The sequence below is a fragment of the Quercus suber genome, unplaced genomic scaffold (assembly GCF_002906115.3).
Source record: "Quercus suber isolate HL8 unplaced genomic scaffold, Cork oak 2.0 scaffold_118, whole genome shotgun sequence".
Taxonomy (NCBI): Eukaryota; Viridiplantae; Streptophyta; class Magnoliopsida; order Fagales; family Fagaceae; genus Quercus; species Quercus suber.
The window spans coordinates 1273171-1293788 of NW_027069583.1; the positions used below are offsets into that span (position 1 = coordinate 1273171).

Below are 20618 nucleotides of genomic sequence, written 5' to 3' on the forward strand. Positions count from 1 at the left end.
TTGTGAAAAAGTTATGTTCATAGTAAGTAGTTCAATGAAGATAATTAAAAGAATAGAAAAAATTATTATATTTTTTTTCTCATGTATTTAATTCTAATTATATTATATTTTTGTGTATTTATTATAAGGAAAAGAAATATGATTGGAAAGTAAAGCCATTTCTGAGAGTGAGTTGGATTATTGTAGTCATTTTCAAAAATATATAGAAAATGTTACCGTATTTTTGTTGCAAACTTTTAAAATATAAATGTATTGTACACGTAATAAATCCTTATTGTTCTTTCTCCATTTTTGTAATTTATTGCCGAACTTTTGAAATTACTTTTCTTGAAAGATGTTGAATCATCCCCATCCGAAATCACTATCACCAAATTAGATTTTGTTTCTCAAAAAAAAGAAAAAGAAAAAAGATTTCATTAATCAGAGCTTTTTTATTTTTTTGGGCAGGCAAGCTACAATTAACCCCCTTAAAGATTAGGCTAATGAACAATCAGGTCTAGGATATTTAAAAACTAATTAATTTGATCCATAAATTGTTACTCTTTGTTTGCATCCCCCTGGCGGGACCAAATTGGTCAGTTTTCAAGCCCGAACCTAAAGCTGTTACTGTATTTTATCCTTTTGCTGAGAGAAGCAGTAGTACTTTTTATTTTGATGGATTGGGATATGGAACATGTATTGGAATTTTTTTTAATTTTTTTTTATGAATATTGGAAATGTATTTATCTCACTAATAAGCATTAGTATTGGTTTTTTTATTTTTTTTTATTTTAAGAAGAAGCATTAGTATTAGTGGTACTAAAAAATTATATTGTAATTTTTAACACCATAAAATACAAATTTATGACTATATTAGTGTAGCGAAAGTCAAATAATTTGGCTCCACGTGGATGCTCTAAAATGCATAAAAAGATTCTGACATGACCCAAGCCTAATTTTGCCTTATCTCCTCCAAAAAGATAGAACATACCATACATAGCAACAGAAACAGAGAAGCGCACCCACACGCCACATTATGTGAGTCCCACTTTCTACTCACGCAAACGTTAAAAAACAAACAAATTCAGTTCCAAAGTGGGGACATACGCATCGTCCAGTTTCAGTGCTCAAAAGCTGGTTTTAGTGCGCCATTAATCTTAATTTTTCTTTTACGCTTTGCCTTCTGTCTTTCTGTCTCTAGCTAAGCTGCTTGTCTGTAATGCGTTTCTCTTAGTGGAAAGCTGTTCCTTCACTGTTTGGAACTCTACATTTGTATTATTATTTTTTTTAAATAGTAATATATCGTACTAGCTCATGAAGAAGCAATTGGTGTTGACTATCTGGGTTTTGAAAACATGGCCTTCTCTTCTTTCCTTTGCCACTTTCCAATCTCATTCAAGGTTTGCTTTTTATGCTTTTCAAGAATTATTTAATCTTCTCTTTACTGTCTGTCTTTGCTAGTTATGGTTTAGTGGCTAGTAATAAAATCACTTATGCCTGCTTGGGTTTCTTTGGACTTGTATTTCAATTTATCTATCTGGGTATCAACAATTATGTGTCCTATTTATTTATTTTAATGGTGTTACAATAGTCGTTTTGGATGAATTTCTGATTGATTGCAAATGGGTATCGGTCATAGTATGGAATTAGTTATATTTTGTCCAAAAAGATAATTCCCTGCTAGATTTGGGATTGCACTTATAAATAGTTTTGTTTTTCTTTGTAATGCCAAATGGGTTCTGATCATAAAAGCCAGCCATTGCACCATGGGATGTATATTTGATTTTTCATTTTCTTTGCTTGCTACATATTTCAACTACCTAGGGTGACGTTTCTTGAAGACTGAGTTGGTTAATTGAGTTCTGCATAGTGCATACAATCATGAATCATTCCTGCAAATTCATCATCAAGGATGGGACAAGTTAAAAGTGGCAGCCATCATCATATAAAATTTGAAACTAGGGAATTTTCCCCAATCTTAAAATTTATCCTATCCCATCAGTGATAGTGAAGGCTCCAAGTTTTTGCAATGAGATCGGCCGGGACGTTCCCATTAGAACATTAGGAAGTGTTAGTTGAGCTACAAGACTCTTCACAGATGGGACTCACGTCTGTAAAATTTGTATAAATCAGTGAGATAAACATATTTATTTTTTTTATTTTTTTGTTCCAGGGAGGTATGAAAGTGAATTCAATGAACATTCTGATGCAAATTTGAATATTGCTGTTTCTCTATCCACTTTCCCAGCTGTATAGATCATCTGTTGAATCACTAGCAATTAGGTCCTGTTATTGTTCCAAGATTTAAACTTTAAAGTATGATAAAACATGTGACTAAACATAGAGTTTTTTTTTTCTCTCCTCAGTAACTTCGTGCATATTTTCCAACCTTGCCGGTGTTCCTTACAATCAAGTTTCCATTTTTATCATAGATTGTTCACTCAGGGCAGTCTATACACCACGGCATGATGTCAGAACGGGTTTTTCTCTTAGAAGTAATGGCTCCGAATTTTGTGGCCAACGGGTTGCAAGAGTGGGAGTCAACATGGACAGGGACTGGAGTTTTCTAGGAGGATCAAAAGTTATTTCTACACCAAAAGTTGCAAGATGTGCTCTTTATCAAAAAGGCTCTGGAGTGTATGCTTCACGTAATTCATTTTTTGCACCTTTACTACTTTAACATTCGCATAATGTAGGTACCACTTGCAAAGTTGCATAACTGATTGTAATTCATTTTCTTCCAGTTTTATTTGTTTTAGGGAAGTCTTGAGAGAGGTACATGAGATGAGAACATAGGATGATATGTTTGAAAAGGCCTTATAATGCAATATACTTTTTGTATCATCTATATACATGTGAAAAAGAAATTCAGAACATGTGCCGAAGTAAACATGTATGTACAGACATACATAAGAACCAGTTTACATAATACTAGTGAAACACAGAGACTTAAGAGACGTACATGACATGAGAAGTTAGGATGATATGTTTGAATAAAAAGCCTCATAATCCAATATACTTTTTTTATCATCTATATACTTGTGAAACAAAAGTTCAGAACATGTGCTGGAAGTAAAAATGTGTATGTACAGACATACATAAGAACCAGTTTACATAATACTAGTGAAACATTGAGCAAGACTAGAGAAAGCTGTAAATCTTAGTAATGTATAAGTTTTGTATAAATTATGATCATTTTATAGCCTCTCCATTGCAGATTTCAAATTGAAAGACAGTTGCAATGACATTTTAAACCAACTTTATAAGCTTAGTAAATTTTGTTCCTTTAACTTCTAGCAATGTAATCTTTACTAAAAAATAGATGCTATAGGATCCCTAAATGGGCATCAATAAGTATAAGATCAAGAAAGATGATTTACCATTAGCTATTCTATGACATCATGGCCTCTAGCACCAGGCTTTGTGGGAATTGTATCGGTCTACAGTAATCCAAGCTTTCACAGTTAAAAGTCCAAGATGTTTTGCTTGAATTGGATTTATGCTAAACATGAAGAAGTAAGCCTCTTAAGCTTTTCAACAATTGTTGAATGTATTTTTAGCTGAAATTACTTCACCTGTCTTCTGTCATTATATCACAATGGGATACCTGAGCTCACAATGAAATTATATCAATGCAAGTCATTACTTCATTGAATTTATATAGCTTCCTGCTCAACTCCAATTTTTCATGGTTAACTGTTGGCACCGGAGCAACAGGTTGTGTTGTGATGATACTTCTACGAGGGACATCTCTGAAGTAGGTATTCTTAGCCGACCCAATTTGAATACATCTCTATATGCACAATACTTGATAAATAGAATTTGAAGTAATGTTTTCTAATTGGAAAGGTTTCCCATGATGTGGGATACTTCTGGTTAAGTATTGATACACCTTCAGTATGAGATGTGAGATTTTTTAGCACATTGAAAATAATTGTAAGCAAAAGATAAAAAAAAAAAAAAAAAGGCTTATGACATAAATTTTTTGGTATAAAAACTTGGGATGCTTGAATTGTGAAATATTGTTACCTCAGACCATAGAATACACAATGATTAGAACACGCACCACACAAAAGATAAAAAAGGCTTACGACAAAATTTTTGGCATATTTAAAAACTTGGGATGCTTGAATTGTGAAATTTTTAACCTCAGAACTAAAGAATACACACTGATTGGAATACACAGAGAATAGAATACTTATTACTTAATGTGTCCTCACCATATGGTGTCCTACTTCTCCAAGAATTTTTGTGTTGCTCTATCCATATTTATATTTTGTAGGAAGTAGGTATGCTTAGCTGACCCCAAAATATTTGGGATTAAGACTTTGTTGTTATTGTTGTAGGAGATACGTATTCTTGATAGAGGTTATTTGAATAATATGCAATCTAGGGAGCTTTGTAATGTACTTGGAGAGAAGATGGTTGATGGTGGTCTGGAAGTATGTTGGCATTTCTAATGCATGCTTGAAAAAACATATGAACTTTCTGCTTCAGTGTTCCCCCTTCCCACAAATTTTTCCTTACTATAACTGCCACAGCCTTCTATCCTCTTGCTTTTTTACTGGATTCCAAAAGGCATCAAGTTGAAACTCACCTTGCATTTTCAATCCTTAGGGGCACCTTTATTGTGGCAGAGATTTTTTCCTGCCTATAGTTCAATCTTTGTAATTTTGAAGATCTCCCTTTTTGTTATACTTACCCAAATTTAGGGTGAACAACAATGCCTTGTGCTTGGGCGACCAACTGTTCAGATATATCATTGGAGCTTTCTGATATGCTTGAGAATGAAGGTTCTGAAAATCACAAAAATTGTAACTGATATTGACTATAATGAGGCATTTTGCATGCTGTTATTATAAGCTTGAGCAGAAATTTCCTTCACTTCTTTGGTTGTGTCAGTGAGACTTTCTTGTCCCTATGTTTTGTTGTCTACATATCTATTTATTTATTTACTTTGCAGTGTTGTCAGGTTCTCAACTGGCTAGCAGTGTTTTTTCATTGGGAACAGTAGCTGTTCTCCCATTTTACACCCTCATGGTTCTGGCTCCTAATGCTGAACTGGTATGTTTCTTGTATTAATTTGAGATTGGCACTCATTGTCAGTTCTTCAGTTTCTGTTTATCATGTGGATCATAAATTTGTTCTTGAATTTTTCATATAATTCCTCAGTTGAAGTATAGTTCCAGACATATAGATGTATGATTTATTTATATTTATTTTTTAAATAAAATACTTTAATATAATAAGAAAAAACAATTATTAAAGGAAAAAATTACAAGAATTACAATTTTAGAATAAGACTATCTATGAATTCAAAGAGGGCAAGAAGGAAAATTTCATAACACTATCATCTAATCGTTATAAATCCCTTCATATAGATTGTTTGATCTTATGGGTTGGCTGTTCCACTTCATCAAAAGTTCTACTATTTTGCTCACGCCAATTGTCCACAAGAAGCACAAACAAGCTGCATTCTAAGCGTTAGCATTTCTATGCTTTTGAAAAGTCCCTCTCCAAGAGCTTGACATTTGAGTCACCATCCTTGGCAAAATCCATGAAACTCCAAATAGTTCCACATAGAAAACCAAATAATCCTCCTCACTACCAAGCATTAAAGTAGAATATGTTCCATTGATTCCCCACTACTCTTATCCACAGACTCAATTGGTAAATTGAGGATTTGATCTTATTAGTTGCAATCTGGGAAAAACATCTTTCAGACAAAGCTCCCCACACTACAGATCATACCAGAATTGAATTTGTGTACCATCCCCATAGAGAATTTTATATAACGTGAAAAATATCTCACCTCTGCTTCCTCAAAGTTTTTCCAATGACTAACCCAAGCTTCACCATGTTTGAGAGAGAGAATTTTCCACAACACCTGTCTTCTTTGGTTTATTTCTTTACATGTCAGGGTGCAACCTAGTGGTTGGAGGCTTGGGTGAGCTGTAGACCTAAACATCCAGGATTTGATCCCCATAGGAGTTCCTTTGGATTACGGATACATGGTTCTAACGGTGGGGTTGTGTATCCATGGTTTACTCCTTAGGGGTGGGTCCAAAGGGCCCTACCTTAGTGAGGTTCCACGTCATTTAAAAAAAAAAAACCCATCAACTTCATTGTAGCTGTGGTGGTTGAATTTCATAATAATTTATTTTGTATAATGTAGATCACATAATTCCTGTTATATGAGTGCTTATCACTTCATTTAAACCTTACTTCACAATATTAAGTTACTGATTCATGTGTTTACATTCTTCTCCTTTCTAAATCCATATGTTCCACTAGCTTGTAAATCCATTTTTTGTCAGTTGGTACTCCTAATTGATTTAATCATGCATAATTCAGACCAAAAAATCTGTGGAAAGTAGTATACCATACGTAGTGCTTGGAATTCTATATGCATATCTACTATACCTCTCTTGGACGCCTGAAACACTCCGGATGATTTTCGCAAGTAAATACTTGCTGCCTGAGGTGTGTATTTAACTACCAAATTTGGATTCAACGTTTTTTTTTTTTTTTATTAATAAATTTTAAATTTCTTATGTTAATCTTTTTTTCTTGTGTACTATGCGCAGCTGCCTGGCATTGCAAAGATGTTCTCAAGCGAGATGACTTTAGCTTCTGCATGGATTCACTTGTTGGTTGTAGATCTCTTTGCTGCAAGGTCTCTCTCTCTCNGCCCCAGTTAAGGTGATAAATTTGTGTCATATATGCTGGAAAAAATTACAAATCTAGGCATTCCATTTCAACCAAAACTGGGCCTCAGCAGTTGGTGCACACAACGAATATTTGGGTGTACTACAATGGATCATCTTTACAGTCCCCTGATTTTATGTTTGCATTATTTTGGGTAATTTGTAACATGCAGTATAGAAGTGTACCTTTAATTTTTATAATGTAGTGCAGGATGTTGCATTGGATTGTGCTGTTGACTACTGGTAATGTATATGTTTGAATCATTACTTTGTGTGGAATGTTGTTCCCACCATGTTTTAAAACAATATTCTTTTGGTGTCAAATATGCGATGAATCTCTATTTCTCTTAGGGCATGTTAAAGTAAAATCATCATCATCATATTACCCTTTGACTAAATGCTGGATGGGACTTTTTTGTTGATAATTCGATAGTTGGGAGAGGGGATTTCTCTTTGCTGCAAGGTCTCTCTCTCTCTCTCTCTCTCTCTCTCTCTCTCTCTCTCTCTGTGTTGTTGGTTGTAGTTCTAAGTTCTAACACTTCACTGAATACAGGCAGGTTTTTCATGATGGACTGGAAAACCAAATTGAGACCCGGCATTCAGTTTCTTTTTGCCTGCTTTTTTGTCCCATTGGAATCCTTACACATGTCATCACCAAAGCACTGACCAGAAGGTCCAGAAATGCCTGACACAGCATGATGATGATTTACTTTGCAGAAACAATCAAACAATGAATTCATTAGGATTTGAAAATTTTTCAAAACTCTGATTGGAACAAATGTTGTTTCAAAGATCATCTGATATTAATAAAGGCTGAGCTTTCTTGTTTCCTTTCATCAAAACTCTAATTGGAACAGATATTGTTTCAAAGATCATCAGAAATTGTTAAAGGCTGAGCTTTTTTGTTTCCTTCAATGAAATATTAAATTTACATGACTGGTCATTTGTCTCTATTTGGATTCAAATCATTACATATGGATGAACATATAGCACTTCTTCCTTGAGTTTTACCCCAAATTTCTGGTCAACTTTTTCCTTGACAAAAGCAATGAGGTCAAGCATGTCTTGAGAAGTTGATCCACCAGAATTTATAAAGAAATTTGCATGGATGTTGGATACCATAGCTCCTCCCACTCTAAAACCTTTCAATCCAGCTTTCTCAATCAACTCAGCTGCTGTAATTCCCAAATTAGGTGGATTTCGGAACACTGAACCAGCACAACGTTCACCTATCGGTTGAGATACTCTCCTACTGTAAATCAAACCACACCCCTTAAGCATCTCCTAGTAAACAAAATTCTTCAAGGAAGCATAATAATATTTTTAATGACTACCTTTCTAGATATTCTTGTAGTCTTCTCTTTGCTGATCCCGAAGGCTGCAGCTTGAAGATGACTGCAACAATGCTTCCCAAGTCTTTCATAAATTTAAATGGTGATGTTCGGTAGCCAAATTTGAGATTGATTCTGTTTAGCGTCTGAAACCTTCCATCATTCTTTACAATTTCTACACTATCAACAACATCAGCAGTCTCCTTCAATCAATAAGAACATTGGCAAATCAATTAGTCCTTCAGTCCTGAAACGGTCTCAGAAAACATTTTAACTCAAAAATTAGAACCAGAATTACCTGCCCATTTGCTCCAGCATTCATATAAGTTGCTCCTCCTACAGTCCCAGGAATTCCTCCAGCAAATTCAAGGCCTGTGAATCCTTCATTTGAGCATTGCATGCCCAATTTATTAAATCGAAAACCACTTCCAACTCTATAAATACCGGGTTCATTGCTCTCCAAGAACTCAATCCGGTTCAGAATAACACAACCATCAAAACCCAAGTTGTCAAAAAGACAATTTGAGCCTTTACCGATAATAATAAATCGTAGGCTGTGCTCATGACAGTATCTGCAACATTTTAACCAACAAAACCATTAGAAGTGTAAATATTATTTCCTTTGGAATCTCTCTCTCAACAGAAAATAGATTAAACCTTGTGTCATACGCATACATTTAAAGGCGAAACTTTTCAAAAGATTTTTAATAAAGTTGTTTAAGTGTTGTGGAAATTAGTATTGTGTTTAAATACTAAAAACTATTATTTAAACAACAGTACCAAAGGGGATAGTGTACAAGTTTTGCTTTCTTCCCTAAAGTTATTTATTTTTTATTTTTTGTCATTGAAAAATTCAAATATAAACCATTTTGTCCTTTCAACATGTTTTACGGAATTCATATTTTTTAGGGACGAGAAATAGAGCCCGACTATATTTTATGAAGAAAAGGGACATAATTTAAGTTCTATTTTCGTCTTTGAAATGTCATTCAGAATTAATTTTTGTCTTTGAAATGTCATTCAAAATTCATTTTTGTCCTCAAACTTAGGAAAAGTGGAAAAAGAATAAAATGCATAATATTTTAAAATTTCATGAACCGAAATATGACTTTAAGTTGTGTTTGGATACTTGAATTTGAATTTCAAATCAATGTATTTGAATAGCCTTGATTCCAAATCTATAAATTTTAAAATTCCTTATTTAGATGTGTTTTATAGTTTATTCCTAAGAGGATTTTAAACTATGGGATTAGATGTTTCAATCCAATGATTTCAAAGTTTAAAATCCTTGATGGCTTAAACTATCAAAACAAAGTATTTGGATTTTAATCATCAAAATCCAAATGCAAATGCAAATGCCCAAATCCTGCTACAGGCATAATAAAGTTGAAGGATAAAAATAAAACTTAAGCTATTTTTAGGGATGAAAAAGAATATTTTAGCCTATATTAAATGAAATTTTGTAAATGTTAAGCATTTTAATGAAGCAAAATAAACATAATTTTTTTTGTAAAATGCCAAAGATCAAGTGACGGCTGAGAGCCTGATTGTTATGATTATTTTGTTTGATTTAAATACATTTTTTTCCCCTCAAAAATGTTAATTTATTGTGAGACAGTGAGAGTATAATAATAATAATAATAATAAAATGAAACAGACAGATTTACATTTATCTAAGACCAAATAAAATAATTCAGATCCACAATCAATCAAACCAGAAAAAATAGCAAATTGTTAGAAACAAAATTTTTTTTCTTCCCCTTATTTGGGGTCTGGAATAAAAGAAAGAGTGAACCTGATAGCAGAAACAAGCTGGGTTTGATTCTGAACTTGGACAAAATAATTGCAAGGTCCACCAATCCCCCAGGTGCTAAGATCCTTCAAGAGCTTGCTGGCACGAATGAAGTTCAAGTTCAAACCATCCTTGCACTTCTGGGTTTGCTCTTGTTTGCTGTTGCTGTTGCTGTGCTCACATAGAAAGGAGACTGATGAGTTTGTTGGTGATGAATATGAAGTGTGAAATGAAATGGAAGAGTTTTGTGGTTTGGGTTTGGTGAGGTAATTAGCAGTGGGAAGTGAGTGAAGAAGAATATTGGACATAACGTTGGGGGTTCAGTTGTCTTCTTGGTTTTTAGTTACTAACATCATCAACTCATTGTTGGGAGTAGGATTTCGAGTTTCCACTTCTGTCACTCTAGTCTTGTTGCTGTCTGTGTCGGAACTTGGGAAGTGAAAAAGGGTCTTTGGCTGATCAAGGTAATTCTACATTACATATATGCGCACATGGTTGGATGCATTTTATGTCAACATCATCAACAATAGTTTTCTTCCATTATTTGATTTCTTTCAATATCTTTTTCCTTTTCCTTTTTATTTTTTTAAGCCATATTAATTAAGTAAGCAATTGCTCAAAAGCAATCTTTGAAATTCCCAAATCCAAAGAGATTGGACGTTTACATGAATTATCTTGTGGTTAATACGACTATCATGGGACAGAGTCAGGATTTCATCTTCGGAGGGCTAAGAACAAAGTATGAACAAAAACAATGTAGAATGAAATCCTGAATGTCCTTAATTAAGATTGATAAAATATCTATTTCATTTTTGAATGTCCTTAATTAAGATTGATAAAATATGTAGTATACAATATGATTTAACATATGCTATTTTTTATATAATAAATATGTACATTAAATTAGTCTTTATATTAGCCAAAACAACTCTATTTTTCACCTAGTCAGTTTGTAAACTATGAACTATTTTTTAAATCATACTGATCATAATTACTATTCTTTAAACATTTCATATCAAGATTTTTGTTAAATAAATTAGATATTAAACCGTTAGAGTATATTAATAGATTTAAAAATCAAGAAAAATGTAAAAATTAATCAAATTTAAATAGTTGAAATAATAAATGTTACATTATATATGCCTAAATTTATATATAGAAGTCAATATAAGAAAAATATAACAATAATCTATAAATAACTTTTGACTAATTGTTGACTTTCTTATATTGTGCCTTTACTATTATTTATCTAATTAAGTTTAATTTTTTAGAAAAGAAAAACCCGACTCTTTTATAGTATCTCTCCTGAGTCTCGACTCTTCCCCTTTCACATCCTTCTTTCACAACCTTCACCTCCCACCTTTGTCTCCCTCACGCAGAACCTTCACTTCTCACATCTATCTTCATGTGATCCCCCTCGAACCCTTTTCTCTCCTATTGTTTTCATTCTTTATCTCTCTCTTTGTTGACTTTTTCTCCGCAAACCCAAACACAGTTCTCATGGCAAACTCAAATACAAACCCGGCAAACACACTCCCTCTACCACCCGACACTCCTTACAAATCACCAAATCTTTCAATTTTGAGGTAAATTATTATTATTATTATTGTTTTTTAATTTATGTTGCGCATTAGAACTGAGGTTTATTTTCCCTTTAGCTTTTCTATGCTTGGCTCTATACTGAATAATCCAAACCTCATAACTCTTATATTTGATATAAACTAGTAAGTTATCTGTGCGATGCACAGATAATATTGTAATGTTTTGTGTAAGATGATTTTGGAGAATGTTGTATAAGTATTATAGCATAATTTTTTGTAGAACTCTATTAATAACTAGCCGTGAACCTGTGTGTTGTGCTTGATAATTATTTTTATGGAAGTTTTATTAAATTTTTTTTCATAATTTAAACTAATTTAATAATTAGTAATATATTTCATAATCTATAAGAACAATCATAAATGTAATATAGGAACAATCATAAATTATAAATACAAATTTTGTCATACCAAAATGAAAATAATACAATTTTTCTCAAAAATTCAAAAGGCAAGTCAATGAAAATATTCATTTTTAATAAAAATTATTTATAACATTTTGTGAATCATTAAAAAGAATATAAAATTTGAAAATTATTTTTTTTAGTTTTAAACAAAATTTTTCAAACCTTATTTTTTCTGCCTATAATCCAAAACATTGAAAAACGTAACTAAGGGTCCGTTTGGTTCGCGTAAAATAATTTTCAGAAAATAGCCTATTTTTCGAAAATGCTATTTTCAGGAAAGGAAAATATTTTCAGGTGTTTGATTGTATTATAAAAATTGTTGTAGAAAATATTTTCATGTGTTTGGTTCTATTCTGAAAATGCTATTTTCTTACAATTTTTTCACATTTTCTCAGCATCCAAACAAATTTTATTACAAAAGATTTCAACATCACAACCAATTCAACAAAAATTATGGCAACAAATTCCGGCAATCAAAAGCCACAACCACCAAAACATCACCACCACACCATCACAACAACAACAACAATCAAACTTTAAAAAAACAAAACTGATAGATCGAGGAAGAGAGAGCGATAGGTCTGGGTCTAGGTCTGGGTCGACGACGAGATCGAGGTTCGTGGAAAGGCGAGATCGAGGAGGCGATGGGTCTGGCTCTGGGTCTAGGTCGACGAAAAGGTCGAGGTTCGTGGATCGGCGAGATTGAGGAGGCGATGGGTCTGGGTCTGGGTCGAAGGCAATCGGTCTGGGTCAAAGGTCGAAGGCGATGGGTTCGTCGGTTCGTGGGTCGAAGGTCGCCGGCGGTTGCTCCAGGCTTGGAGCGGCGGTTCGAGCTCGCGACTCGTGCTCTCTCTCTCTCTCTCTCTCTCTCCCAAAGCAATTGCTCAAAAGCAATCTTTGAAATTCCCAAATCCAAAGAGATTGGACGTTTACATGAATTATCTTGTGGTTAATACGACTATCATGGGACAGAGTCAGGATTTCATCTTCGGAGGGCTAAGAACAAAGTATGAACAAAAACAATGTAGAATGAAATCCTGAATGTCCTTAATTAAGATTGATAAAATATCTATTTCATTTTTGAATGTCCTTAATTAAGATTGATAAAATATGTAGTATACAATATGATTTAACATATGCTATTTTTTATATAATAAATATGTACAGTAAATTAGTCTTTATATTAGCCAAAACAACTCTATTTTTCACCTAGTCAGTTTGTAAACTATGAACTATTTTTTAAATCATACTGATCATAATTACTATTCTTTAAACATTTCATATCAAGATTTTTGTTAAATAAATTAGATATTAAACCGTTAGAGTATATTAATAGATTTAAAAATCAAGAAAAATGTAAAAATTAATCAAATTTAAATAATTGAAATAATAAATGTTACATTATATATGCCTAAATTTATATATAGAAGTCAATATAAGAAAAATATAACAATAATCTATAAATAACCTTTGACTAATTGTTGACTTTCTTATATTGTGCCTTTACTATTATTTATCTAATTAAGTTTAATTTTTTAGAAAAGAAAAACCCGACTCTTTTATAGTATCTCTCCTGAGTCTCGACTCTTCCCCTTTCACATCCTTCTTTCACAACCTTCACCTCCCACCTTTGTCTCCCTCACGCAGAACCTTCACTTCTCACATCTATCTTCATGTGATCCCCCTCGAACCCGTTTCTCTCCTATTGTTTTCATTCTTTATCTCTCTCTTTGTTGACTTTTTCTCCGCAAACCCAAACACAGTTCTCATGGCAAACTCAAATACAAACCCAGCAAACACACTCCCTCTACCACCCGACACTCCTTACAAATCACCAAATCTTTCAATTTTGAGGTAAATTATTATTATTATTATTGTTTTTTAATTTATGTTGCGCATTAGAACTGAGGTTTATTTTCCCTTTAGCTTTTCTATGCTTGGCTCTATACTGAATAATCCAAACCTCATAACTCTTATATTTGATATAAACTAGTAAGTTATCTGTGCGATGCACAGATAATATTGTAATATTTTGTGTAAGATGATTTTGGAGGATGTTGTATAAGTATTATAGCATAATTTTTGTAGAACTCTATTAATAACTAGCCGTGAACCTGTGTGTTGTGCTTGATAATTATTTTTATGGAAGTTTTATTAAATTTTTTTTCATAATTTAAACTAATTTAATAATCAGTAATATATTTCATAATCTATAAGAACAATCATAAATGTAATATAGGAACAATCATAAATTATAAATACAAATTTTGTCATACCAAAATGAAAATAATACAATTTTTCTCAAAAATTCAAAAGGCAAGTCAATGAAAATATTCATTTTTAATAAAAATTATTTATAACATTTTGTGAATCATTAAAAAGAATATAAAATTTGAAAATTATTTTTTTTTAGTTTTAAACAAAATTTTTCAAACCTTATTTTTTCTGCCTATAATCCAAAACATTGAAAAACGTAACTAAGGGTCCGTTTGGTTCGCGTAAAATAATTTTCAGAAAATAGCCTATTTTTCGAAAATGCTATTTTCAGGAAAGGAAAATATTTTCAGGTGTTTGATTGTATTATAAAAATTGTTGTAGAAAATATTTTCATGTGTTTGGTTCTATTCTGAAAATGCTATTTTCTTACAATTTTTTCACATTTTCTCAGCATCCAAACAAATTTTATTACAAAAGATTTCAACATCACAACCAATTCAACAAAAATTATGGCAACAAATTCCGGCAATCAAAAGCCACAACCACCAAAACATCACCACCACACCATCACAACAACAACAACAATCAAACTTTAAAAAAACAAAACTGATAGATCGAGGAAGAGAGAGCGATAGGTCTGGGTCTAGGTCTGGGTCGACGACGAGATCGAGGTTCGTGGAAAGGCGAGATCGAGGAGGCGATGGGTCTGGCTCTGGGTCTAGGTCGACGAAAAGGTCGAGGTTCGTGGATCGGCGAGATTGAGGAGGCGATGGGTCTGGGTCTGGGTCGAAGGCAATCGGTCTGGGTCAAAGGTCGAAGGCGATGGGTTCGTCGGTTCGTGGGTCGAAGGTCGCCGGCGGTTGCTCCAGGCTTGGAGCGGCGGTTCGAGCTCGCGACTCGTGCTCTCTCTCTCTCTCTCTCTCTCTCCCTCTCTTCATGCTCTCTCTTTGTGTTTTCCAGAAAATGGCATTTGAAGTGAAAATAAAAGGGGAAATGAATTTCACCCTTGACCGTGGGTCAACTGAAATGAATTTTCGGAAATGCTATTTTCCATGCGCAACCAAACACCTGCATTTACAGAAAAGCATTTTCGAAAGTAGTTTTCACCCAAAACAAACACAGCCTAAAAAATTAATAAAACTTAACAATGATTAATTGGACCAATTAGGAAATCTAAAAAATTAATTGTTGTTGATAATCTATTAAGGTTATTTTCTTTGCAAAATATGTAATTTCGTCCGCCAAAAACATATTATTTAATAAACAATTATTAACAAAATCTAAGAATTAAATTTCTATATATGCATTGTTATAAAATAATAATAATAATAATAATAATTGAAATAAAATTGCAAAAACTAAAATTTGTCACCCATCCGATTATTTTCGTTTAGCTAACATTTGATTTTCTCTAAATAAATGGCATTATAGAGTACTTCTCATACAACTATTAAGAACACTTTGTCCACCACAAAGGATTAAAAAATAAATAAAAATCAGTAAAATCTCATAGTTTAACATCTGTCAAAAAATCACCAGTGAGCCACACGATCCTCGTATGCTCGAAATAACACCTACATAACAAAAAGAGGAGACCTAACAAAGAGCACCAGTATGGTGACGGCCAAATATCCTCCGAAGGTCAAGTTAAAACTTTTCTAACAACTCTAGAGTGCCAGAGCTGGGGGGAATTATGCGTACCTTGGCTAGTGAGGGTATTGAGACTTTTATAGTAGTAGAGAGTTGACATCTTTTCCTTGGGCTAGAAGTCTTTTCCTTATAGGAATCCTCTTGGCCGTATATTGCGGAATCCTTTCCTTGTAGGAGATTAACACTAAGCGTAGGATACAAGATATTTTCTTATATACACATGCGTGGTGGCCAAGTCAAGATTATATTGGAGTCGTCAGCTTTAGGGTCGTCGGCTTTCCAACCCCCTTACATTGATTTCGTCAGCTTAAAGCCGTAGACTTCATTTTATAAGTAAGGCTGACGGTTTCGATTTGGAATGCATTGTATACTTTATATTTTTATCCTTATCAGCTACCCCCTATTCCATATCCTCGTTAGTTAAAACTGACGAGTTATGGAGTTATACTTTCGTTGCTAATTTTCTTTTTGGCCAGGAGAGAGAGAAAATCATTAATGGGAGATTCTTCGAGTAGCCATTATTAAATGCTCAGACACGTGGCGCATTCTGGTTGGCTCTGCTTCTGGACGAGGGCGTCGCTTTGTCTTCTGTGTATTTTCCCTCTTATATATAACCTGTCTCTCCTCCTCATTTCTCCTATTTCATCTTCATTGATTTCTTGAGAGAAGACTTGTTGCCTTCACTCCATCAACTTATTTACTTCGTCGCTTGCATTGCTACCATCGCTTTCAAAATCGTCATTCGCTCAAGAGACTTGTAAGTTTTCCTTCTTCATATGTATTTTATTCAACTCCATAGTAAGGATGTCATCTTAGGTTCTTAGAATGAATCTGTCACTTGTAGGTAGTTAGATGTCAAGTGATGCGTCGAGTGATCAGTCGTCAGTCCGTAATGGAGCGGGCTACGACGAGGTATTCGGTTCAAGTCATGAGTCCGGGGGCTTTTCTTGGTCATCAAAGAGGGAAACGTCAGCCCAATCTCCTGACGAGGAAGTGGGAAGTTATGGAGAGGAAGGTGAGGAGGAAATAGTAAGTGAGAAGGGTGAAGTTGAGGAGAAAGATAGTGACGAAGAAAGAGATGAAGGTGACGAGGAGTCTTGTGAGGAAGTTTCAGGGAGTCTTGGGGCCAATTGTCCTTTCATTCTTCTCGAGGAATGGGTTGTCAATAAATTTTTACCAAAGATGAGCGAAAGGGTTTTTAAGGAATTGCGTACCCATTATCAAATCCCAGACTACATCCCTATCCGTCTTCCTAGACAAAACGAAAAGTGCTATTCAAGTAGGACGACAGACATTGGCATGTACGATGCCATGTTTGCTGCGGGGCTTAGATTACCACTGACGGCTCTGCATCGTTAGTTGGCTGATTTCTTGGGATTGTTCGTTAGCCAGATCGCTTTGAATGCCTAGAGGATCTTTATAGGTGCCGAGATTTTATGGGGTCATCTGAGCGGAGGGAACTGTTAGCTTTCGCTAGATGAGTTATTTTATTGCTACAGACTTTAGCACATCGCTTCTTCTAAGGGGACGTACCATTTTGCCGTCTCGGAGAAGGGTTTGAAACTAGTGTCTGATATGCCAGATTCTAGCAGGAACTGGAAAAGTATATACTTTTTTGTTGAGGGGACGAATTGGATGTGTCGTCAGGAGGAATGGGAGACGATGCCCCATGGTTATTTTGACAACACTTGGGCTTTGGTCAAGGATTCAGGTTGATCCCGTTTACTTTATTTTTATTTTATATATTCTTTCTAAGCTTTTAACACTGTCTACTTTTCTTACTTTCAGCTAGCATTCGTCCTCATATTACAAGAGACCAGGAAGTATTTATTCATCGGGTAACAGAAATCCCATTGAGTCAACGGAGGTGTCGAGATCTTATCACACTCGACACTTTGTACGCTTATTGTAGGGGCTCTGAGCCAACACTAGAAGCTCATAGAATAGACAAATACTCTCACTGATGTAAGCATATTTTCTACCATCCCCATCACTTTTGCCTTTACCGTCAACTTTTCTAATGCCCATCTGTTGTCTTCGCAGAAATGGAGGCAGCTAAGCAAAGGGTGAGGGCTGCTGTTACCCGTTAGAAGGAAGAAAAGAAGGCTAACGGAGAGTTGGCATCTTCGTCAGCCCCCAAGGCCGTCACTAAGGGTTCATCCAAGAGAAATCCTGAGAGGAAGGATGATCGTCCTCTTAAAAAGGTTGCCATCAGTCCTGGAGATGAGCCTTCAAAGAAGTCACCTCCCAAGTTAGGCCGCGGGGCAGGGAAGGGGATGATGACTTCTTCCGGTCCTGTCACTAAGGGACCCCATTGCCTTCTAACCCACAAAGACTATGTCGTCGAGGAGGTTGACTCTTTCAAAAAACTGGGGACGGAGGATGGAGGACTTGGGGGCGTCAGCTCTTTTTGATCTAACACGGGTAAGCTGTCTTCCCCCGCTAGCTTTTATCTTATCTTTTTCTTGTTTATTGACTGACGATTGTGTCCCTCTCAGGCCTTGGTACGTGTAAAAGTACTCTAGGACTAGTGTGTGGCCAATGAGGGTGTCGTCAGCCGGGTTAGGAAGCATAACGCTAACTTGTTGGACTAGCAGGGGCAGTATAAGGAGGTCATTCGTCTTCTGAATGTCGACTTGAAGAAGACGAGGGACAAGTTAGAAGAGGTAGGTCGTCAAAAGGAGAAGCTTGAGGAAGAGCTGTTGACCCTACACAAGTAGGTAGAGAAGGCTGGGACTGACGCGGTTCAAAATTTCAAGGCGTCGCATTCATTCGTCGATTCCTGTGTTGAGTTTTATGGCACTGGGTTTGATGATTGTCTTTAGCAAGTGGCGTCAGCCTTTCCAGAGTTGGACCTATTAGGGATTACTTTGGATGATCCATTGCCGACGACTCCTGTTGGTGACACCGTCGTTGAGGAAGGCGATAAGCCCACTGACTCGAACCTTCTTGTCAAAGGCGATAGCGTCGTTTTAGCCCAACCAGTTGCAAATCCTCCTGTTCCTGCTTCCAACCCATCCGTCGAGCTTTTAGATGTAGAAGATCATCCTGCTCAGGATAAAGATGCCGAGATCTCCAAGGATGCTCCTGTTGCTTAACTCTGGCCCCATTTTTGTAACTTTCATATTTATTTAATTTGCAAACAATTTTTTTAAGTGCCCCTTTGTTTTTGGGCTTTTATTTATAAGTGATTTACTCTTGTTTATGGTACCTGGAATCCGTCGCTTTTAACGTGTATGCATTGCTTTTAGTCTATATGCCTTTTTTTTTTTTTGCCTGGGAGTGTCTACTTTGTAGACTTGATGGCTATTTCCTAGCCGTTTGCTGAGCTCGTCAGCTTAGCCATGGATCAAGACTTAATAGTATTGATTCGTCCATTTTTTAGCACGATTATGGACCCGTCTCTTTAGTTATAGGCCAGTCTGTTATCTTGTAGACTTTATAATCATAATTTTGTTGCTCTAGAAAGAATTCGCCCACTTTAAGGACTGATAAATCCGTCTACTTTACAATCTCGTCAACTTTCATTGATGTCTGACTTGTTGACTTGGGAAACTCGTCCATTGTTGGATAATGGTATTTTCATGAGGCCGTTGACTTTTAATGACAACTTAAGAAAATGATAATTTAGTGAAGCTGTCAGCTTCAATGACCATTTTTATGTAAATGGTAATTTTGTGAAGCCATTAGCTTTAGTGACCAGTTTTAAGTAAATGGTATTGTAGTGAAGCCGCTAGCTCCAATTACCACTTTTAAGTAAATGGTAATTTAGTGAAGCTGTCAGCTCCAATGCCTTCGTCCACCTTATTAAGTAATGGGTTCATCCACTTTATTGACCAATGGACCCGTCGACTTTATGGACTTTTGGTTTGTCCCTTCTAGGGACTATAACATCGTTTCATCCTCTTGGGATGAAGCTGCCCATGTTATGGGCTTGAATGATAAAGTCGTCCACTTTTTGAACTTAACAATGTCGTCCACTTTATGGATTTTAACAATGTCGTCTACTTTATGGACATCAATAAATCTCCCTTTTTTGGACTTAATAATTTTTTATCTCCTTGAGATGAAGTTGTCCATTTTATGGACTGTGTATTAGAGTCGTCTACTTTGTTGACTCGTCTGCATTGTGGACTTTATGGGTTTAACATTGTTTCACCTTTTTTGGGGTGAAGTTGTCCACTTTATGGACTTAATAGTAGAGCCATCTACTTTGTAGATGATAATATGAGTAGACGATCATATTTCATCCTTCTGAGATGAAGTCGTCTTCTTTATGGACATTGATAATAAGCGTGTTCATTTTATAGACGTGATGAATTTTCGTCCTTCTGGGATGAAGTTGTCCACTTTATGGACTTGAACTTTCTGTAGATAAACACCTTAGCATATCTGAATAAACTCCTCTTATTACGATAAACCATGCATTCGTAGAAAAAGTAGATCTTTAAAAGAAGAAGACTTGCCCTTTGGGCTTAAAAAAGAGTTATTGTAGCGAAGACTAAAGAAAATAGAAAAACTTAGAAGTGTAGCTAAAATTAACTAAGGTAAACTAGAAATAAAAGGAGGCTGCTCTTAATACCATCCTTTCTATTTGTAGTACTTTCGTAGGTGCTCAGTGTTTCATGGATGGTGTAGCTTTTACTCATCCATTGTCTCCAGGTGGTAAGTGACTTTCCTCTGCCATGATGTGATTCGGTAAGGTCCTTCCCAGTTGGGGCCGAGCTTCCCTTGGGTAGGATCTNTTAACTAAGGTAAACTAGAAATAAAAGGGTGCCACTCTTCATGCCATCCTCTCTACTGGTAGTTCTTCCGTAGGTGCTCGGTGTTTCATGGATGGTGCAGCTTTTGTCTGTCCATTGTCTCCAGGTGGTAAGTGCATTTCCTCTACCATAATGTGATTCGGTAAGGTCTTTCCCAATTGGGGCCGAGCTTCC

The 20618-nt window shown here is 35.2% G+C and overlaps 2 protein-coding genes across 3 annotated transcripts; one reads left to right on the forward strand and one right to left on the reverse strand.

Moving 5' to 3' along the window:
* Positions 1-976: 976 nt before the first annotated feature.
* Positions 977-7528, forward strand: LOC111999532 (protein ABA DEFICIENT 4, chloroplastic). The gene is given in 7 exon segments (XM_065775765.1): positions 977-1379; positions 2412-2436; positions 2439-2627; positions 4943-5043; positions 6334-6462; positions 6567-6655; positions 7240-7528. Coding segments are annotated over 7 exon segments (714 nt in total). The 5' UTR covers positions 977-1334; the 3' UTR covers positions 7376-7528.
* Positions 7529-7546: 18 nt separating this feature from the next.
* Positions 7547-10287, reverse strand: LOC111999531 (uncharacterized). Of its 2 annotated transcripts, none has more exons than XM_024031657.2 (4): positions 9813-10287; positions 8316-8589; positions 8021-8217; positions 7547-7938 (listed from the first exon to the last, which is right to left on the reverse strand). In XM_024031657.2, the coding sequence occupies exons 1-4, from the start codon at positions 10115-10117 to the stop codon at positions 7647-7649; spliced, it is 1068 nt and encodes a 355-aa protein (XP_023887425.2). In that variant the 5' UTR covers positions 10118-10287; the 3' UTR covers positions 7547-7646. The 2 variants fall into 2 exon arrangements, with proteins under 2 accessions (XP_023887425.2, XP_023887424.2); XM_024031656.2 differs by having other exon boundaries at positions 8021-8220; positions 9813-10286.
* Between the last annotated feature and the right edge of the window lie 10331 nt (positions 10288-20618).